Raw genomic sequence first — 22,749 nt, forward strand, 5'->3', positions numbered from 1 at the left:
CCGGAAAAACATATAAAACCTAAAAATCCTAAATTTGGTAGTGATTAGTCTAAAACTTTAAACTTTAACCCTAAAAAATAAGTTTGGTTATTACTTTTTTACATCTCACCTTATATTAGATTGTTCATCTCAGAGGTTATGATATGTTAATGTTTACAATTTGAACTTTTTATAAATCAAAATTTTCAAACAAATTGTAATATAAGTTGATGAATCAAAGCGTTCTTTCTTTTGCAATTCAAGTTTTTTACTTTCTTGTATTATTAATAAACCTAAGTGATTTTTTTTAAAATTCTTTTCATAATGCATGACAATTGAATTTGATATATTCATTGCTCGCGCCGTGTTGTATCTTTTTTGTTATCTTATGTTCGTGGTTCTCTTTTTAAATATTTATTTTTTATTCAAACAGAGCAAGTTCAATAAGTGAACCGTAATTTTTTGATACTATATTAGCTATGTTTTTAATTATTATTTTTTATATCAGTTTGTTTTACAAATAGAAGAATTTAAGTATTGTTCATAATTAAATTATATGCCTAGCATGCATATCTTAGAGATCGAATAAGATTTATTAAGAAAAGTAATTTATTCTCAAATTATAATTCCATTTTTGATTTTTTTTAAAAATTTTCTCCTATTTTTGTGACTTTTAATATTCAATATTTTACTTTTTGAAGATTTTTTAATTGGATTTTCTCCATTGCGCATATATTTTCGAGTAGTAGCGTATTAGGTATATGTACCAAACGAGTCTATGTGAAATATTTATTAAATAAACGTATATAAAAATGTTATGAGTAGAACCGAAATCGAATTGGAACCGATGATTCATGTTTCGGATTTGGTTCCAACATTTACAAAGACCCGAACGCTGAACGGTTTCATTTAGGAAATTAAATACCCGAAGTATAATGCGTGGTTCTAGGTATTGAAATATCCGGACCAACCCACCCGATGCCCAGACTTAATTATTTTCGTCAATTTAACATAATATATAAAACATCTTAATAATTTAGTGTTCAAAAATATATTTGTTAATTTAACGACGTTATGATTTAGTAATTTATATAGTTATAAAATAATTAAGCCCTTGTTTGAGCCTCATTTTGAGAGGAAAAATGAATTTTTGAATAGTGTATTGATTGGAAATGTGTGGTTAAAAAATAAAGAAATGTTTTGGATTTGCGTGTAATATTATTTTATTGAAAAATGTGTGATTGAAATGATATTAAAATACTGTAGAAGAATTCATTTTTTTCAAATAATGGGGATCAAACAAGGGCTAAATAAATAAATACATTGTCAAAAATCGAAAGAATGAATAAAATAATAAAATAGTGTTCATTTGGTGTAAGTTTTGATGTAATGGTTAGAGAATAATTTTGATTTGGTGTAAGAATTGATGCAAAATTTGATGTAAAATAGTACAAATTTTGACGAAGCAATGAAAATAGTATAATAAGTGGTGCTTCTCTTTACTGTCCCTCCTAGTTTCACAAAAGCTTCCCCATCTCCTTTACTCAAGAAGCCAATGAAGCATTGCATACAAGCCACAGATATAATATAAAAACAATGAATATTATACAAAAAGTTAACCACAAATGCACAAATGTCCACAGTATTGATGTTACCCGTGATATTGATATGTAAACTTTTGAATAGTATTAGGCACAAAACTACAAATGAGTCATTATCTTTAATTTTCCTAAAGGAAAAAGGTGAATATGAAATAATTCTAAGATTCATAGATCAAGCCATAGATCAAGCCATGTTTGGTGACGAGAAAATGGCGGTGGCCTGCCTTGGTGGTGGCCAGTCAGACGGACTGGGAACCAATTTTGAAGCTACACGATAATTGAAACAAATTTATTGTTCGAGAAAAGTCGTGTTTATGTGGCAAACCCTAAACTTTATTACAGAAGTAGATCTACCTAATTGAACTTTCACGAACTGCTTCAGTTGACTTATAATTTGCACCTAGAATTAGCACATGAGACAGCTCAGATCAGTGAGTAAAAGAATTAACAATTATCCAAGATCTCAAGTTTTTTAATGTACAAATCTATAAAACATCAGTTTTTTAATTTTTCTCCTTTTTTATGCCATAACCATGATGTTCTTCTTCACTTATAATCTCTCTCCCCCCTCTCTCTCGCAAGAAGAAGAGCATGGCCTCAGCATCACACAGTAGAAATCACATCTTCAAGAAGGAGAGATTAAAGAATCTGTTTAACGCAGCTTCGGTATTGTTCTATACTGTATTTTTCACCGTACTTTTCAGTTTCTATCTCCTTTACCATCCAAGAAGTACCGTCAACTACACAACAAATATCAATCAAGAATACAATCAAACCACCGTCTTCACCCAGCCTTATAAAAATGGTAATTGAAACTGATAATCCATTGATTTTCTTTTGACTGATGAGTTTATTTTGAAGAGTTTATATATGATTTTGCAGATAGCAGAAGCTGTAACTTGTTTAAGGGTCAGTGGATTTTAGACGAGAGAGGTTCTTTGTACACGAATTTTAGCTGTAAAACGATTCCTTACAAAAGAAACTGTTTTCTCAACGGAAGGGAGGATAGAGATTTTCTGCACTGGAGATGGAAACCAGACCAATGTGAACTTCCTCGTTTCAGCCCGGAAACTTTTCTTAGTACTCTTCGTGGGAAGAAAATGGCTTTCATCGGTGATTCAATAGGCCGGAATCAGATGGAATCCCTTTTATGTCTCCTGTCAACGGTTAGTGCCTGAAAACTCATCTTCTTTTACAATAATTTAGAATTAAATTGGATGAAGGTATGGTAGGAGCATGTTTGGTAAAGAAATTTAGTGCGGTCAAAGTAAAACCAGAAAAAGCCCGATTCAGACCGGGCACGACCCCAGAGAAGGGGGGCCCGCAGGTTTGGCACCATGACCAATTGAGGGCCTACAAAAACAAACAAATTTTGTACGAAAAGAATAAGGGAAAAAAATCATATTTAAAGTGTATTGTTTACATCAATTCAAAAGTGAGGTAAATAATTTAAAAGTTCAAAATTCATGTATATATATAATTGATTAAAAATATTTATTAATTATATATAATAAAGTCACAAATACATAAGTAAATGTTACATTTTATTTATTGGTCACATATTATCGAATTAATTAGTCACAAATTATTTCGAAGTCACAAGTCAAAAATTGTATAGGTTACAACTTATTTTGAGATCAGAAATAGAAAATTTTATAGGTCACAGTTTATTTCATCGATCACAAATCAAAAAAATTATAGGTCACATATTATTTTTAATTGGTCACAAATTAATTTTCAATCACATGTTATTAAATTTTTAAGTCACAATTGAGTAATTAATCACAGATGACCAAATAATTGGTCACATATTATCACCACCAACATTACCCTCAATTGTGATCACCCTCTCCCTACAACCGTCGTCGCTACCACCACTACCGTACCACCACTGGATCCAACATCCCTGCCAACATCTCTACGTGCACAACCAACAAAAAACCACATAAAATCCCCCAAACAACACCAAAACGACCCCCAAACCATTGCCAAATTTAATAAAACACAATCAAACCGCCACTACAACCACCGCACCACCCCTGCAAAACACCATCCAAATCTACCTCAATTGTCAAATCCACCACCACGAAACTGCCGCCATACAAATACTATCAAAACCAACGCCAACTGCCAAATCTACCACCACAAACACCTTCACCACACAATCACCACAAAATGCCATCCAAACCTACAAAATTGCCACCACCCCAAACCGTTTCTACTTCACGCTAGTGGCGTGCTTCGCCTGTGAAGAGTAGTCGAAGTGGGTAGTCTTCTTCGGGGTGTGAGTTCAGCGTTTAACTTGTTGATGCGTTTTGCTCCTCGCTCTATGGATCTGCTTCTTTAAGAACTCACAATAATCCACCATCTATGTGACACCCCGATCTTAGGCTTCGGGGGTCACGTACTAAACATAGTAACTTCTGCCTTTGGTACATGTAAATACTCTTAAATAGAAGTATTACATGTTATAAAACTAATTTCAATTTGGTAAAATATCTCTCATGAAATTTAATGGCCAGCAGAAGTGCATGTCGACGTGGAATTAAACTTTAAAAAAAAAAGACTCGGTACTGCCACAGTTAGTTAGGGCAGCAAGTTCAACTATTTTTATAAAATTCATCCCAACTCCGTTTTCTATGAAATTTGCGACATTAGAAAGATAATTTCAAGTAGTTTCCTAGTTTAAAATATGGGCTTTTTCCGAGATCATATAGTATGGACGTTTTACTGAAAACAGTGTAGTGTTGCACAGAAAATTCAAATTGACTCTTCAACGTTTAAAAATTCATATCTCAGGCCACAAACATCCAAATTGAGTGATTATTCCTCCCATATTTAGAAAACTCAAAGAGAAACGCAGCAGTATTTTTAGATTCTCAAATGAATGTCTATAGAGTTAGAAATAATGTTTTGAAGATGACCCAGAAACTGCCCGAATTCTGCCCTTTTTTATCATTCAAGAAAAAGGTTGATAAAAACGTCTCTTAACATAACATGGAAGATATAATTACATAATTTACTTCCGTTACCATAGATCATGTCTTATACAAGTTTTTATACAACACCATAAGAAAAACATTTGGAGAGCGGTCGAACAAACATGCAAAAAAAAAAAACTTCGATGCAAAATAACCTTCGTCCTTAATCCATCATCGATTATGCCGACTGACTTCCACCAACTTCACATCTATGGATCTGAAAATTTAGTATAGGATACTATGAGTATAAAGAATACTCAGTAAGATACCATGCTTGGATTTAACATGTTAATTTTACACAAAAGAATGCAATCAAACACATACTTGCACATTCCGGCTTGCCAGTGCCCTTCGAACTTGTCCTAAGGTATAGATATCTAACTTTGTGGACTTGTCCACACATTCATATTATGGTTTTTCATGCATAGCTTAGGCATAAATATTACCATGAAATCCTACCACTTAAGCATCTCGGTCAAGTGGGGAAAAAAATCTTTAGTAACTAGGTGTAAAATTTGATGTTTAATCCCAAACCCCTATTTAACTAATTTGGTAAACTTTTAATAAATCAACCAATGAAAATTTAGCAACCATTAATAATTTTGGCCATATTAAATTTTGAAAAGTTTAATTGCTATCCTAAAAATTAAATGAGCAAATTAAACGTGCATAAAATTTCGGAGTATTACAATCTAAACCCCCAAAATCGCGCTGGTGGTCTGCTTCGTGCTTGGTGGAACTGCTTCGCCGGATCAATGTCGTCGTCGCTGTGAATTTGACGGTAGATTGTTGCCGTAGGCAGTGGTCCACCATCCAAAACCACAAAAGCGCGCTGGCGTTCTGCTTCATGCTAGGTGGAACTGCTTCACCGTGTCAACGTCGTCGTCACTGTGAATTCGACAATGGATTGTTGACGTAGGCGACGGTCTCGGACAATGGGCGGCGACGGTGGAGGTGTCGATCGAGTGGAGAGAGTGAAGAGAAAAGATGGAGTGACGTGAATTTAGAGATTGGAATTAGATTAATGGGTTGATATATTTTATTATTAATATTAATAGTAAAATCAATACCTGAATTTTGAACAAAAAATCTTCCCCCTTAATTTTTACATTGTGATCTTTAAATGTCTAGGATTTTGTAATTATCACAAAGAATAACGTTAAAACAATAACAAACATGGTTGGTGTGCCCCTTCTAGGCCTGGCCCACATTGTGATGGCCTATGGGTCAAGACAGGCCTGAGCCCATAAGTAGAACCTTCTAGGTCCATTGACAGCCCTGATAACATAAAAGTGTAACTTATTTTCGGAATATTAGACAGTATTTTCTCTCTTCAGTTTTCACAACAAAAAAGTTATCGGTAAGCTACTATTGCTCTTGAAATATTCGAACGGTCATTGGGAAATGGCATCTACACTTATAAAATTAAGAAATATAAATATGGCTAGCTGGTTGGCACATGGTTTAGCAACAACAATAAATTAGCCCATAATATCAATCACCCCTTACTTATGACGGAGAAATACCGTGGGAACAAATTCAACAAAAGAAGCAAAAAAACCAAATAGCTATAAGGGTTCAACACAAGCAAATGAAGCTGGCACTTCAACCTCACAACTTTTGCCTAATATTGAGGACCCAAGCTTATCCATGCGAATACTACCTTTTAACAATATTGGAATTTGATCTAGATGCACGTACATCATTATTCTAAATGGAGTAATTGTGTTTTTTCCTTGTCCCAATATCTTCGTCAATCTTAAATGGTGGAAGATCTATTTCTAAGTCCCACATTCCTCGTGAAAAGCCTTTTGTATAAGCACATCGGTAATATTATCGGTGAGTTATGTCTATAATGCTCATGCTTGTAACGAACTATGACAATATGCATAAACTAGTGTAAAAAGTTTGTGATTCTTTGATCTTAACTGAATATTGATGAAACAAACAATATGAATTTGAGTGGTTAATGTTTTATAACCTTATAATGGATTATAATCTTGCAGGTAGAAACTCCAAAAGAAGTTTACAAGGATGCTGAAGATCTATTCAGGACATGGGAATTTTCGAAGCATAACTTTACTCTCATGGCCTTTTGGTCTCAATTCTTAGTTACCGCAACTGAAAGAGTATTCAACGGTTCAGCCACCGGAGGTTTTGATTTGCAACTCGACAAGGTTGATCAAAATTGGTCCAAAAAACTACATCTGATGGATTATGTAATTTTCTCGGACGCCCACTGGTTCTTCAGGCAAAACTATTTATACGAGAGCAACAATCTTATAGGCTGCGTATACTGTCAGGCACCAAATGTGACAGATCTCGGGCCAAGTTTCGCCATTAAAAGTGCATTCCAAGCTGCATTTAAGGAAATCAATATGTGCAAGAATTGTAAAAAAATATTTGCATTTTTGAGGACATTTTCACCTTCTCATTTCGAGAATGGTACATGGAATACAGGAGGCGGTTGCAATAGAACTCGACCGATAGTGAGAGAAGAAGTTGTCGGGCGGGATTCGGATTGGGAATTCAAGAACATTCAAGTTGAACAAATTGAAATGGCAAGAAAAATAGGAGAGTATAAAGGGAATAGGTTTGAAATTCTTGATATTACAGAAATTATGGTGATCAGACCCGATGGGCACCCTGGATTATACTGGGGGAACCCATGGATGAAGGGTTATAGTGACTGCATCCACTGGTGCTTGCCTGGCCCCATTGATACATGGAATGAGCTGTTGTTGGAGATGATCAAGAGATAAAAATTTTACCTGCATTGAAATTGTAAATTTGTATTTGTATAAGATCTATCTCTCGTCCTTATTTTTATTATTATTATTATTATTATTATTTTTTTTCGCATAGAAGGATAAACATATGCATCTCCTTTCTACTTGAAACTCCAATACTTTCTAGGCAATTTTCCATAAAACCTCAAGTGCATGTTTGGTGCAGGGTACTAAATTTTATAATGAACATGACTTCTCCTAGTCATCTATCTACAGTGGGAAGTTTTATCTTGTCCATTTTAAAGAGAACATTATTTATGGTTCTCACATTTGGAGAGAATTGTAAGTAAGGTTCTCATGTCATATTAGCAAGTTGGCAATCTTATCTCGAACTCATTATGATATCCAATCTTTTCTACAAAACATGCTTCGAGAGAACCTTTGGAGTTGGACTTCCAATACTGGAAAAGCACAAAATTGATCATTCACATTGTCAATATCATTAAGGGCCTATTTGACTATTCCATTTCTTGTAAAAGAGCTTCTTGAAAATTTATCTTTAAGTCTACTTCTTCTAAAAACTCTTTTAATTAGACAAAAAATACTTTAAAAAATTTATTCAAACATGTAACATGTTCGACATCAATTTCTTACTCTCATAAATAACTTTTAACTTCTTAAAAGTAGGACTGGACATGGTTCGATTCGGTTCGGTTCTAACGAGAACCGAACCGACTCGAAATTTTCGGGTATTTAGTAAGTGGAACCGTTGGGTCCAAATTTAAGTACAGAACCGTTCGGATTCAGTTCCATTCGGTTCGGTTCGGTCCGGTTCGGTTCCGTATTATAATTAAATTTTTTAATATATACAAAGTTACGTTAATTTAATTAATGATATATTTAATATTAGCTCTTACAAAATAACGTAATTCAATCTTATGTGTTTCACGTCTCTCTTTGCTGAATTCTTCATAAATTTGATTATTAAAATTACAGAAAGAGAAAGATAGCGAGCTCAAAATAATTAAGAGAAATGTTGTAGAGTTTTAATTCAATTTTTTCCGGTAGAAACGACACTACAGTAGAATAACAAATTTGGATAAAATTGAGGTCAATTTGATTAAGTCGATTTTGAACTGAATATTAGAAATAGGAAAATCATATTTTGTAGTTTGAACTAAATTAACTAGTTAATAAATTTATTTAGAAAAAATAAAATAATTTTACTTATTTAAAATAAATTAATTTAAAAAATTACGGAGATTCGGTTCTTATTCGATTTTTCGGGTCTTGGCCTAGAACCGAGAACCGAACCATACCCGTCAGTTCTTGATTCAAATACCCGTTCGGATATTTAATTACAGAAATTATGGTGATCAGACCCGATGGGCACCCTGGATTATACTGGGGGAACCCATGGATGAAGGGTTATAGTGACTGCATCCACTGGTGCTTGCCTGGCCCCATTGATACATGGAATGAGCTGTTGTTGGAGATGATCAAGAGATAAAAATTTTACCTGCATTGAAATTGTAAATTTGTATTTGTATAAGATCTATCTCTCGTCCTTATTTTTATTATTATTTTTTTTTTTTTTCGCATAGAAGGATAAACATATGCATCTCCTTTCTACTTGAAACTCCAATACTTTCTAGGCAATTTTCCATAAAACCTCAAGTGCATGTTTGGTGCAGGGTACTAAATTTTATAATGAACATGACTTCTCCTAGTCATCTATCTACAGTGGGAAGTTTTATCTTGTCCATTTTAAAGAGAACATTATTTATGGTTCTCACATTTGGAGAGAATTGTAAGTAAGGTTCTCACGTCATATTAGCAAGTTGGCAATCTTATCTCGAACTCATTATGATATCCAATCTTTTCTACAAAACATGCTTCGAGAGAACCTTTGGAGTTGGACTTCCAATACTGGAAAAGCACAAAATTGATCATTCACATTGTCAATATCATTAAGGGCCTATTTGACTATTCCATTTCTTGTAAAAGAGCTTCTTGAAAATTTATCTTTAAGTCTACTTCTTCTAAAAACTCTTTTAATTAGACAAAAAATACTTTAAAAAATTTATTCAAACATGTAACATGTTCGACATCAATTTCTTACTCTCATAAATAACTTTTAACTTCTTAAAAGTAGGACTGGACATGGTTCGATTCGGTTCGGTTCTAACGAGAACCGAACCGACTCGAAATTTTCGGGTATTTAGTAAGTGGAACCGTTGGGTCCAAATTTAAGTACAGAACCGTTCGGATTCAGTTCCATTCGGTTCGGTTCGGTCCGGTTCGGTTCCGTATTATAATTAAATTTTTTAATATATACAAAGTTACGTTAATTTAATTAATGATATATTTAATATTAGCTCTTACAAAATAACGTAATTCAATCTTATGTGTTTCACGTCTCTCTTTGCTGAATTCTTCATAAATTTGATTATTAAAATTACAGAAAGAGAAAGATAGCGAGCTCAAAATAATTAAGAGAAATGTTGTAGAGTTTTAATTCAATTTTTTCCGGTAGAAACGACACTACAGTAGAATAACAAATTTGGATAAAATTGAGGTCAATTTGATTAAGTCGATTTTGAACTGAATATTAGAAATAGGAAAATCATATTTTGTAGTTTGAACTAAATTAACTAGTTAATAAATTTATTTAGAAAAAATAAAATAATTTTACTTATTTAAAATAAATTAATTTAAAAAATTACGGAGATTCGGTTCTTATTCGATTTTTCGGGTCTTGGCCTAGAACCGAGAACCGAACCATACCCGTCAGTTCTTGATTTAAATACCCGTTCGGATATTTAACTTGAGAAGAACCATCGAGTTCGGTTCTGTTCGGTTCGGGTTCGGTTCGGGAGTTTTGTCCAACCCTATTTAAAAGCTTTGCAAAATGGGCTCTAGGAGGCAGCAATGAGCCGGCTTGCCTTTGGCCCAATAGAAAATAGGACCAGGCTGTCTCCTATGTTAACATGTTCCACGCTACACATAAAACGTGTCAAATTCTTTCCAAGACCTCTCTCTTCTACCTCTTAAAGAGAAACTACAGTAGTTGAAGTCTCTATCATAATGGGGCATTTATTTCGAGTCCTGTAAATCAGGCAACGTTTGTAAATTAGGCCATTTATGTTGGCGAGAAAATCGCGGCTATCCAGCTTGGTGGTTGGTGGAGCTGGCTAATCAAGTTCAAAGCTGTAAAGTAACTGAAAGAAAAATTATCATCAAAGGACTGTGCTCTTTATGTGGTAGACTACAGTTTAGTCTCCCCTCACTTTCTTACTAGAACAGAAGGCATCAGTATCACACTGCAGAAATCAAATCTTCATGGAGAGATCACTAATAAATATGTGCAATTCAGCTTCAGTATTGTTCTGTACTGCAATTTTAACTATAGTTTTCACTTTCTACATCCTTAACTATCCCAGAACCATTACTGTTCAGGAATACAGTCAAACAAACATCGTCACTCGACATTATGAAAACGGTAAGTAAATTAATAATCCGCTGAGTTCTTTTGACTGAATTTGCTTGAAGAGTTTTGTGTTTGCAGTTAGCAGAAGTTGCAACCTGTTTAAGGGTCAATGGATTCCAGACATGAGGGATACTTTGTATACAAATTTTAGCTGTACAACAATCCCTTACAGAAGAAACTGTTTTTTTCATGGGAGGAAGGACGAAGATTTCCTGCACTGGAGATGGAAACCAGAACAATGTGAAATTCCTCGTTTCAGTTCGAAAACATTTCTCAGTATTGTTCAAGGGAAGACAATGGCTTTTGTCGGTGACTCTCTTGCCCGGAATCAAATGGATTCCCTACTTTGCCTCCTGTCGACGGTTAGTCCGACACCCATCTTCTTAATCTCGAATCTAGAATCAAATTGGATGCAGCTATGGCATTGTTATGAACAGTGTCCGATGGGGCGTATTTGATAAAGCAGGAGTAAGTGGTGCTAAGTGGACCACGTCACTCATGCCCATCTACAGGGAGTCAATTGTTCCAATTGTCATTGAAGTTAGATTTATCTCTTTGATTGATCATTGAAATTTAAAATAACGAATTTTGATCATTGAATTTAAGTTTATATCTTCGATTGCTCACTGAAATTTAAAATGTCGAGTTTTGATCAAATGAACTTTGAAAAATATTATACATTACTCATTAAACCTTGAAAAATATTGTACATTACTCACAGTAAACTCGATATTTTTCAAAGTTCAATAATTATGCTAGTGAGTAACGTACGACATATTCCAAAGTTCAGTGGCCAAAACTCGACGTTTTAAATTTAGTGAGCAATCTAAAACATTGACCTAAGTTCAATGATTAAAATTCGACATTTTAAATTTCAGTGACGAACTAAAGACATGGATTAGTGACTATTAGAACAATTAACTCATCTACAAGACCAAAAAGCAGGCCTACACTGTGAACAGGCTGGATCGGGGTTGGAAAAATTCATATCTCATTTAGTCCCTGTTTGAGCCCCATTCTTTTCACAAAAATGAAATTTTGAATAATGTATTGATAGAAAATGCGTGGTTAAAAAAATCAAAAGTTTTGAATTTACGTTTAATATTATTTTATTGAAGAAAATGTGATTGAAATAATATAAAAATACTATTTAAAATATATTTTTGTCAAAGAATGAGGCTCAAATTGGGGCTTAAATTTTCAAATCTCGTGTGATAACTAAATAATTAAAAATATTTTAATAATTAAATATATTAAGGTCACGATTATACAATTAATGGGCATAGTTAGTTAATTATAGATCATTAATTATTTATTGGTCACATAACATAAATTAATTTTTCCTAAATTATTTTTCAGTCACATATTAAAAATATTATAGGTCACAATTTATTTGTCGGTCACAAATTACAATGTTTATAGGTCACAACTTATTTAGCATTCACAGATTTTTAGATATCTTGGTTACAAATTATTTTTCAATCACGAATTATCAAATTTTTAGATTACAATTAAATAATTAGTCACAAATAACTAAATAGTGAGTCACATATACCAAATACTTTACCCACCACCCTCAATCCAAATCCACTACCAATACTTGGTCACAAATCAACCATGTAGTTGGTCACAAACACCTAAAAAGTTGGTCATGCACTCTTCATCTCCGGCCATCGCCACAACCACTAACGCTACCATCAACACAACACCATTGCCGTCGACCACCAACTCCACCATCATCGTCGTCAACCACCACCACCTACCAGTACCGCCAACATCACCATCGCCTCGCCATTGCAGCCAACATCATAACCACCACCACCCAACTACAAACTCCATAACAATTTGCAAATCACCACCAACTACGCCAAAAAACTCCAAATTTTTACCACCTGCACCACTTTACCATCAACATCCAAAACAACGCACAATAGATCGAAGGAAAGGGACACCAAATCACCGGTGCTGCAATAACGACTGTAGCGAGCAGATTTGAGCGCATAGTGTCGTCGCAGCGGCGATGACTAGAGAGTGGAGTTGCCCCAAACATATTAGGGAGAAGAAACTCCACATCCACATTGCCACCGTTCCTAAAACCACACCCGCATTGTCGTCGCTACAGTCATCGCGCACCACGCCAACTAGAACGCGGAGTCGTGTAGTGCTACCACTCACAAATCTCGTTGAGGAGAGAGTGAGAGAGGAGATTCATTTCGGCTTCATTAAGAGGGAGATAGAGAGTGTGAGAGAGAATTGATTATAATGATTTAGGGTTTGAAATTGGATGGGTGGGTGTTGAATTTGTAATATAATTATTAATATTAAAATATAAATCGTCACCTAATTTTTGATTAAATATACATCATATCTGATTTTTGAAATGTGATCATTAAACACATGCTCTAATGTAATTTCCTCTTTAAGCCCACGTAAAATTGAACAAGGTAATGGATAAATTTCATACTCGAAAATATTTCTTCTCTTTCTTTGCAATGCACATTAACAAACAAGCTACATAAGACAAGTTGAGACCAGCAATTGCGTGTCCAACTAATAAATTATTAACATGTTATCAATTTAATGAATCAGTGGTAAAGTTAATGAGATTAAATTTGAGATGATATGTTAGCCCCTATTTATCATCCTTTATCATCTTTTAAAAATTTAAATTATTTGCTATAAGATCATTCGACATATTCATTCACACAATAAAATATTCTACTCATAAACCAATAAAAGTTCCTTACTTTTTAACAACACATCCTCCAAAAAATACTATTCAATAACTCATTATTCTCAAATAAATTATATCAAATAGGCCCTTAATTATTGATGATATGTTAATAATTAATTGGTTCAAAACAAAATTGGACGGCAGATCTCAACTAGTTCTTGAAATGGTCAACATTCATTGATAATGGGAAAGAGTTTAGGCTTCTTCGATATATTAATGAAATATCCAACAAAATAAACCATTCAATAACAATTTGACAGTTTGATGTTTATTTCATCATATATCTTAAGCAAATAATCCTCGGACCTTATGGTGGTGCATAATCTTGCAGGAAGAAACTCCAAAAGAAGTATACAAGGATGCTGAAGATCGGTCCATGACATGGGAGTTTCCGAAGCACAACTTCACTCTCATGGCCCTCTGGTCTCAATTCTTAGTCTCTGCCACGGAGACAATGTTCAATGGTTCAGCCACCGGTAGTTTTGATTTACATCTGGACAAAGTTGATCGAAATTGGTCCGAAAAACTACCTTTCATAGATTATGCAATTTTCTCAGACGTCCAGTGGTTCTTCAGACAGCACTATTTATACGAGGGCAGCAATCTTATAGGCTGCATATTGTGCCAGGTACCAAACATGACAGATCTCGGCCTGAATTTCGCCATTAAACGGGCCTTCCAAGCTGCATTTAAACAAATCAATGAGTGCAAGAGCTGTAAAAACATTTTTACCGTTTTGCGGACATTTTCACCTTCTCATTTCGAGAATGGCACGTGGAATACGGGAGGTGGGTGCAATAGAACTCAACCAGTCAAGATAGAGGATGTTATCGGGAGGGATTCGAATTGGGAACTCAGGAAAATTCAAGTGGAAGAAATTGAAACAGCAAGAGAAAAAGGAGAGTACTTGGGGAATAGGTTTGAAATTCTGGATATAACAGAAATTATGGGGATGAGACCAGATGGGCACCCTGGACTCTACGGGGGCAACACCTGGATGACGGGTTACAGTGACTGCATCCATTGGTGCTTGCCAGGCCCCATTGATGTGTGGAATGAACTTTTATTGGAGATGATCAAGAGACAAACCTATTCCCTGAATTAGAACTGTAAATTTGTAGTTTTACAAGAAAATGCATTTTTTTTTTTTGGCCGGAAACTTCACATTTTCTCTAGTCTACTTTGTAAAACCTCTGATGCATATTTGGTAAGTATTCTTCTACTCTCGATCATCATCCGGGGCTTGCGAGTATTGGATTGTTGATCCCGTGTTTTTCTTATCTCTTTTCGCTGCCTACAACAGACTGCTTGCGGAGCTAGTCTATGCTCTTGACAGTGGTTCGTGGAGGACAGGTTATGATGGGAACCGAAGTGATGAGATTAAAAAAACTCTGTCAACAAATTGTTGACACAACTGATGACCGGACTCATCACTCGTCAGCGTGAAATGGTAAAACGCCTGTTTGGCAGAGAGTGTGGTTGGAGATCGTGCAGCGCAAGATGAGACATTTCGACACAGAAACTCGAGCAATTGGTGAAGAATTTCCTGGAGTTCAAATGTAATCAATGTAAAATTTCATTAACTAATTACACCGAGAGACACTGAATGTTCTTTAAGCTTAAACACAGGCACTACAAGATTGAAATGTGCAATTTGTTAGTATGCACCATCAATTTTTTGTTTGATCAAAACATTGAGATGTTTTAAAAGGGGAACATTTGAATTGGACGATGATTCAGCAACATGCTCTTCCAAATTTTCACCAACTTCTTCTTTCGTTTTTGCCCAAGTTACGATATAAAACCCCATTGATATAATTATCGATCCAATGACACTGCAAATCCAAAAATTGAATATGTAGTTAGTTAATCAAGAATCTTAAAAGCAGCAAGTTCTTTAGAGATAATATACATACCATCCAAGATAGAGATTATCACCAAGAAAAATGACACCCATAATGGCTGCAATGGCAATCGACAATGGCCTGAACAATGCAACATAAACAGGTCCCTTCACGTGTAAACCCCACGTGTGAACAAGGATACCAAATCCCGACCCAACTATTCCCTAATTAAAGTCAAGATTTAATACAATAGATAATTCCTCACAAATCATAAAGTTAATTCCATTAAGCTCTTACCGAGTATATGATGGATATCAACTCTACATTAGGTTTCACCTTCCATGCACTTAGTGGTTCCATAATTAGACATAGAGGTATAGACACTATGCAACTAAATAGGTTGTAGAAAAAGACCACCACTAATTCTGCTGGGTAGTTCTTCACAACTTTAGCCTGCAAAATAGGCTATTGATTAAAATTATGGTACAACGACATGATCAATTAAGGACCTGTTTGGCAGGGCTTGTGCTTTTGCTTTTACTTCTCGTAGAAGAGCTTTGCAAGGAAGCTACTTTAAGTCAGCTTCCTCTAAAAATTCTTCTGTCACATAAAGCGCAATACCAGAAAAATTATCCAAATATATTCCAAAAGCAACTTCTTATTCTCAAAAGCAAATTTTGATTTTTTTAAAAGCCTTGCCATACAGGCTCTAAATCCTATCCATAGTGAACTATGTACCTGATAGATATACCAAATCGAGACCATAACATAACTGGCTGCAAGGAGAACACCACCTATTATCCAATTTGATTCAGAAGAGACTGTACTTCTGTCAAATGAAATTGTAACTGCAGGTGATTTTTGGGTTGCATGCATTGTTATGAGTACAGGTCCACTGTAGAGGATCACCACTAAAGCACCTGTCATTGACACCATTGTTCCTACAATTTTGGCCTGGCTACTTAAGCTTCGCAATGACAACTTCTCCATTCTAATACAATCAGAGCATCAACTCGAGTCTTAGATGTTATCATTAAAGATTTCCCACAGACAATATTCTAAACATGTCTTCACATTTTCCTTTGAAAAACTCGGGTGTCAGATGTTTTAGGGGTTCATATTTACTGGTCTATACATAAAAAACTCGACATCCACAGCAGGATTCCAACTTTGACAGAAAGACACAAATCTCTTTCATGGTAAATCTAGACATAGCAGACGCAATGTGTGTTTCAGATTCCCTCAGTTTTTCCGCACGACCTGATATTTCTTGAGGGGTACTCTTGAGGCCTTTATTCAGGTTGATGTGAAATATCAAGGCATTCCTCAACTTGCAAAAATTCAATAGGCCTCTTGATTGTTGTGCTAAGTTTGGGAGTTGCTTGTGACAAGGGAGTTGGCTAGAGGATCATAAACGCTGACTTGACAGAGTCCACAAAAAAGGGAATTGGTAATAAGCAGGTACGCTGGTCTTACTCTAGTTTGTGATAAGCTGAATTGCAATCGAAGTGCTGTAAAAATCGATGCTGGAGGTCATGGTTCCATTCCAGTTACGGTGAAGATAAAATGGGAGTTTTTAATTTTTGGTAAATTCTGTTTATATTTTTGGTTTTAAAATTTTAGTTGGAGGCTAAAAGTTTTTGTAAACCCAAAAATTATTTGATCGTGACTTTCATTTCCAGTGAATTTTTGTAGGATATGTTTTTCAAGTAGGGATTTTACAACCTTAGCACAAAAAGCTTATTTTTAAGACATTCACAACCTATTCAGCCCCCTTCTAAGTGTTTTATAGTAGATCTGAACAATGTGGTCCCAAATTATTTAATTAATGGAAAGTAATAATCTGAAAAACCTGAAGAGGATGGCTAGGATGAAGGTAGTAGCAGGTGTGAGATTGCTCATGGCGGAACCAAGAGTTGGACTACTGTAAGCGATTCCTCTATAACCCAGAAATTGAGCTATAGACCTGCAAATATATATATATATACATATGTATTTATTAAATATCCTAAATAAATTTAAATTCATTTACCCAATAACTGTACCATACCCAAGAAACCCAAGGACGAAAAATTTGCCCAGAAGACCAACTGTAAATGGAGGAAGGACCGTTTTTCTGCATAAAGTTTTCAGAAAAGTTACAGATAATTGTATGAAATTCCAAATAAAGAATTGTAAGGGCTTAACCTGTGGAAGATGTAGGAAAGAGGCAAGAGAAGAAGAGCTGAAATTGCATAAGAATACACCATGAATACAAGGTAGCTCAAACCCTTGGATACTGCTGCTTTGTAGAGTGTACTCAGCCCTACGTTTGTACATTCCACCATTACCATGGCTGCAAATGGAAGGACTTCACTGTAACAGTATCTCAGCCTCGCCATCTCTCTCTCTCTCTCTGCCCTCGCTCTCTCTCTCTCTCTCTGTAGACCTTCAGACACTTGGCAATGTTTTTAGTCACACCTACAATGTGGAACTGGAAATGATAAGCAGGGGTCGTTGTAACGGCCCCAATTTTCCATAAATTTCAGAAAGTTACGAAAAAATCATTTTCCTTTATCGAAAGTGCAGGATTATAAAAATAAAAAATTTTATTAAACAAATATCTACAACATTTATAAATCTAAATTTAAAATATGAAAATTTTATTTAAACATAACATAAATTCTTAACTAATTCAAATAACAGGTTTGGAACGAAATTTAAACTAATTGATAAATTTAAAGACGGTAAACTCATTTATTTTTCTTTTCATTTGATCCACTTGGCAGCCGCATCATCGTCCTTCTACAATTTCAATCAACCCGAACTGACCTGTAAAAATTTATAAGAGTGAGTATTCGAAAACACTCGGTAAGATACGTGTAGTTTTCATATACATATATATAACAATAAAAATTACAATTCATACCATCTGATCTTATGGAGTATATCGGTGATCAAGCGACACACCCATCTTAAATCCTCTTATAATCCCGTAGGATTACATATCTCTTAAAAAAAACGAATGTCTACTAGCAATCCATGCATTTTTTATTAGACATAAATGCATAAGAAAATAAAAACATTTGCACTTAAAGTATCTTACCTTATTAGAAAAATTCGAAACACGTTCAAAATCGAAAAATACTTGATTAAAATATTCAGTGTATGCAAACTTTATTTCCAATGTTACATTCTCTCTCTCTTTCTTTCTTCTCTCTCTTCCTTTCTCTTTACCTACCGTATGTGTGAATTGATGTGAGTAAAACTTTTCATCATGCCTATATATATTAGATAAACCAAAATTTGATTTGATAGGGCCAAATCTTGCAATCGATGTCTACTCATAATGTACTTTATTATTATCTTATTCAACAACAAGATATCCACTGTTTCTATCCAACCGTATATGAGTGTATAGTGAATTTTGTTGTAACTAGAATAGTAGAATAGTGAAAACATGTGTCATCCTAGGAATCTCTAAATCAAAACTAACAAATAATGATAAAAATCTCACCTCACACGTTTTCTTTTTTGAGAGAGAAAAATAAATTGATTTATAATCTATATAAAATTATATTTATACCATTTTCTTTCAATTGGGTCTAACTTAATGTGTCATTATCCAAAATAACTTTTTCTCGAGTCAAAGACTTCTAATTAATTACGAGCTATCTAACGAGTACAATATTGATATACTTATAATTGCTTTATTAAAATCTAATTTATTTGACCCAAATAAAATAGGAATTTATATAATATACAAAATAAATAAATTTTTATCTATAAAATTTTTGGGTTGCTACAATCTACCCTACTTAAGAAAATTTCGTCCTCGAAATTTACTGGCATTAGGATCTTCCATGGCCTGCCCTTGGGCTAAAGTAAAAACTCTGGCATTTCCTTTACTTTCTGGCTCATCATTCTTCTTCGAAAGATCCTCTTTGCAGTTTTTGAAAATATGCCCGATTTTACCGCATCTATAGCACACATGCTTCTCATACAGACATTCACCCCTATGCATTTTCTTGCACTTTGGATAAGGTGAAACGACTTGTCCAAAACTTGGTCCAAAGTTAGCTTTCTTGTTCGGTCCTTCTCCTTTCTCTTCATTGGACCCATTCCATTTCCTCTTTCCTGAAGATTCGGCCCCTTGTTGAGGAGTTTGGTCAATTTCCAACTTATTTGAGATTGTTTAGGCAGTCTGCAATACTCGAGTATAGGTGGTGAATTGGTGGGATGCTAGTATTCCACCAATCTCAAGATGCAATCCCAGTTCAAACCTCCTTGCTTTCTTTGCTTCAGTGTCCATTAGGTGTGGTGCATACCTTGATAGTTGTTCGAATTTTCTCTCATAATCCTTAATCTTCATTTTTTTTGTTTAAGTTGAAGGAATTCTCTCTCCTTTTGATCTCTCATAGCTTGGGGAAAGTATTTTCCAATTACTCCGTCCTTAAATTGTGTCCACGTCACAGCACGTTGTTGTGCTTCTGTTCTAGTGCAAGACGCTGACTCCTACCAATGGCCTACAGTGTCAACCGACATGAATTCTACGCATAACACCTTTTGAGCATCAGTACAAGATAGATGTTTGAAGATTCGCTCCATTCCTCTTATCCATTCTTTGGCTGCTAGTGGGTCTGCCTTGCCATCGAAGGTTGGGGGTTTGTAGCGACGACACTGTTTCACGATTGAGTTGATATTATTAGCGTTTGCACCGTGGGGACCAACTTGTGATTGTTGCCTACCTAAGTCTTGTACCGCCCTTAGCGAATCCCCGATGATCGTAGCTTGATTTTGTTGTTGTCTCGACATTTTCTTAACATAAATAAATTTTTAATTTAGTGGGTCTGCCTTGCCGTCGAAAGTTGGGGGTTTGTAGTGACGAAACTGTTTCACGATTGAGCTGATATTGTTAGCGTTTGCACCATGGGAACCAACTTGTGATTGTTGCCTACCCAAGTCTTGTACCGCCCTTAGCAAATCCCTGATTATCGTAGCTTGATTTTGTTGTTGTCTCGACATTTTCTTAACACAAATAAAATTTTAATTTAAGAATGTTTAATAAAACAACATAATATTATTAATAATCTTTGTAATAACAAAAAATTTTAAAAATATAAATTTTCAAATCCTTACATATAGTAATGTGCTCTTCAAAATCAACTAAACAATTAAACTTTTCCTAAGTAAATAAATAACACTTAATCCTAATCCCTGTGAGTCCTAAAAAAATATTTTTTTATGGCATCTCATCATCCGAAGTAATGCATGACTCTGACTCGTAATCTGCAATGAAATCAACGAAATTTTGTGGTTGGATTTCCTGCTCAAGGTCTTTCAACTTTGGTTCGATATCTTCCTCTGGGTCCTCTTCCGGCTCTTCATCCGGGTCCTCCTCTGGCTCTGGCTCTGGCTCTGGCTCTGGTTCGAGTTTGGGTTAGGGTGCTGGTGCTTGTTGTCTGTGATTCCATAAAATTATGATATCTTCACAGTATCTTTTAAAATCAATCTTGTCTCAATCTTCTTCCAAATATAACTCATAATCTTAAGCCACGTCTCTCCATTGAAGTCGCATAGTGCTTAAAAGGTGGTATATTGAGAGGATTGTCCCTTCATTATATCCAAATGATCTTGCTCGCTCCCACTTAGAAAGGAAATTTTCAACATGTTCAACAAAAGTTCGCTTCCATCTTACTTCATAATTTATGTAGTTCTCAATAGCCATTTCAGCACGCTGGAGATAGGTTGGGTAATTTCTAGTCATCCTAATCACGTGACAATTATAATTTCAATTATGTTTAATGTTGCATTATCAGTATTTTTTTAGTGTATACATGATATTCTAGTAAAATGTAAAAATGACAAATATATTATGCGAGGTGAACACGCTTATACATTTCATAACATATAGAAATATGACTCATAACCATGCTAGAAATTAAGAACGAAACGAATTCATTTCATACCCGGGATCAACTGGAGAGTAGTCGAATGGTGAGCGCCACATGCCAAGTGTTCTTATAACATTATTTATTTTTAAAAAATTACATTATCCTTTAAACTCCCTATTTTCTTTTCCTTTATTCTTCTTCTCTCTCTCTCTTTTTTTTTTTAATAATTTGACTATAATTATTTATAAATTTCTTAGAATAGAAAATGTCCAAGAAGTAAAAGTTCATAACAACGGTATCGTTATTTAAAATCACGTTATAAATGGTTATTTAAACACAAACATATAAAACATACATATACATTATTGAAAATAAAATCATAGTAATGACACATAATTACTAATAGAGTTAGATAACAACCACGTAGTATTTTAAGAAATTAACTTATATTATAAAAATTAATATATACTAACATTTGAAATGTTGGTTTCAAAGTATGTATACAACTTAATTAAGGCATGTAATCTCATTTTACATAAAAAAAATTCACAAAATCTCACTTTATAATATATTATTATTATTATTATTATTTTTATTATTATTTTAAGTACATGTATACATCTTTTAATAAAATTTTCTCAAAATAGAAGTTTCAAAATTTTGAATTTTCTTAAATTTAGAATCGTAAAAAATATTGTCTTTCATCTTGTCGATTTGAATAACGCACAATCAAAAGGCTTCCAGATGAGGAGAGGGGTCACAGACGGATCGCTTAAATCCCAAACTTTTATTAGACAGTTTAGGTTTTTTTGACAAAACCTTTCAATTTTACAATTATGCAATTTAACGAAATTCAAACAATAAATCGAACGTGAAATCTCTTAAAATATCAGTTTTTCAAAGGTCCCCTTTTTTCAAAAAATAAAAATAAAAAATCCCCAAAGGCTAAAGTTAAAACACATAAAAATTTATCATATGTAAGATTTAAACCATAGGTATGAAACTATAACAATTTAAAATTTAAATTATTATTACTCGAAATCAATTTAAACAATCATTTATTTTTCAAAATAAAGAGACAAATGCATAAGAATAAATGGGTATTGATGTGAATGGTAATCCAAACTACTATAAAATGTGACAAAATCTATAAAAAATAAAAAATAAAAAAAATTACAATATTCAAAGTATGTTACATCATAATTAAAATTCTAGAACTCTTTGTCATGTCATGTAAAACAAATTTTTTTGAGTCTTTACTGTTATGCGAACAGTAACACTGTTCAATTTTATATTTTTTTTCAAAACTTTTTTTTATTATTTTTTATTTTTACTGTTCAAGTGAACTGTTCAAATTTTTTTTTTCCAAAATAAGTCTACAGAAAAGTCAAACCTAACTTGATACCAAGCTGCAACGCACCAATTTTTTATAAACTCCGGAACTTTGCGAAAACCTCATTTTTCTTTATTGAAAGTGCAGAACTATAAAAATAAAATTTTTTATTCAACAAATAAGTG

General features: G+C 34.1%; 3 protein-coding genes across 4 annotated transcripts; 2 read left to right on the forward strand and 1 right to left on the reverse strand.

Moving 5' to 3' along the window:
• Positions 1-1,767: 1,767 nt before the first annotated feature.
• On the forward strand, positions 1,768-8,949 carry LOC111400864 (protein ALTERED XYLOGLUCAN 4-like). The gene is made up of 4 exons (XM_023028305.1): positions 1,768-2,385; positions 2,463-2,746; positions 6,568-7,185; positions 8,663-8,949. The coding sequence occupies exons 1-4, from the start codon at positions 2,172-2,174 to the stop codon at positions 8,798-8,800; spliced, it is 1,254 nt and encodes a 417-aa protein (XP_022884073.1). The 5' UTR covers positions 1,768-2,171; the 3' UTR covers positions 8,801-8,949.
• Positions 8,950-10,299: 1,350 nt separating this feature from the next.
• On the forward strand, positions 10,300-14,938 carry LOC111400865 (protein ALTERED XYLOGLUCAN 4-like). Of its 2 annotated transcripts, XR_002703884.1 has the most exons (4): positions 10,300-10,792; positions 10,859-11,142; positions 13,846-14,721; positions 14,818-14,938. XR_002703884.1 is itself a non-coding variant. In XM_023028306.1 (3 exons), the coding sequence occupies exons 1-3, from the start codon at positions 10,633-10,635 to the stop codon at positions 14,617-14,619; spliced, it is 1,218 nt and encodes a 405-aa protein (XP_022884074.1). In that variant the 5' UTR covers positions 10,300-10,632; the 3' UTR covers positions 14,620-14,749. The 2 variants fall into 2 exon arrangements, 1 of the variants encoding a protein (XP_022884074.1); XM_023028306.1 differs by lacking the exon at positions 14,818-14,938 and having other exon boundaries at positions 13,846-14,749.
• Positions 14,939-15,066: 128 nt separating this feature from the next.
• On the reverse strand, positions 15,067-17,842 carry LOC111400866 (WAT1-related protein At5g40240-like). The gene is made up of 7 exons (XM_023028307.1): positions 17,546-17,842; positions 17,409-17,474; positions 17,211-17,324; positions 16,097-16,349; positions 15,656-15,811; positions 15,431-15,582; positions 15,067-15,349 (listed from the first exon to the last, which is right to left on the reverse strand). Exons 1-7 carry the CDS (start codon positions 17,737-17,739, stop codon positions 15,172-15,174), a joined length of 1,113 nt encoding a protein of 370 aa, XP_022884075.1. The 5' UTR covers positions 17,740-17,842; the 3' UTR covers positions 15,067-15,171.
• Positions 17,843-22,749: the final 4,907 nt, after the last annotated feature.

The sequence above is a fragment of the Olea europaea genome, chromosome 10, assembly GCF_002742605.1.
Source record: "Olea europaea var. sylvestris chromosome 10, O_europaea_v1, whole genome shotgun sequence".
Classification (NCBI taxonomy): Eukaryota; Viridiplantae; Streptophyta; class Magnoliopsida; order Lamiales; family Oleaceae; genus Olea; species Olea europaea.

Excerpts from the sequence above, each read along its gene's own strand:
- LOC111400864 (XM_023028305.1), top strand. The coding sequence starts at position 2,172 with ATGGCCTCAGCATCACACAGTAGAAATCACATCTTCAAGAAGGAGAGA. Across the intron at positions 2,386-2,462 it reads CACCCAGCCTTATAAAAATG|ATAGCAGAAGCTGTAACTTG; the intron begins GTAATTGAAACT and ends ATGATTTTGCAG. Across the intron at positions 2,747-6,567 it reads TTTTATGTCTCCTGTCAACG|GTAGAAACTCCAAAAGAAGT; the intron begins GTTAGTGCCTGA and ends ATAATCTTGCAG.
- LOC111400865 (XM_023028306.1), top strand. The coding sequence starts at position 10,633 with ATGGAGAGATCACTAATAAATATGTGCAATTCAGCTTCAGTATTGTTC. Across the intron at positions 10,793-10,858 it reads CACTCGACATTATGAAAACG|TTAGCAGAAGTTGCAACCTG; the intron begins GTAAGTAAATTA and ends TTGTGTTTGCAG. Across the intron at positions 11,143-13,845 it reads TACTTTGCCTCCTGTCGACG|GAAGAAACTCCAAAAGAAGT; the intron begins GTTAGTCCGACA and ends ATAATCTTGCAG.
- LOC111400866 (XM_023028307.1), bottom strand. The coding sequence starts at position 17,739 with ATGGCGAGGCTGAGATACTGTTACAGTGAAGTCCTTCCATTTGCAGCC. Across the intron at positions 15,583-15,655 it reads TGATATCCATCATATACTCG|GGAATAGTTGGGTCGGGATT; the intron begins GTAAGAGCTTAA and ends GACTTTAATTAG. Across the intron at positions 15,350-15,430 it reads GATAATCTCTATCTTGGATG|TGTCATTGGATCGATAATTA; the intron begins GTATGTATATTA and ends TTGGATTTGCAG.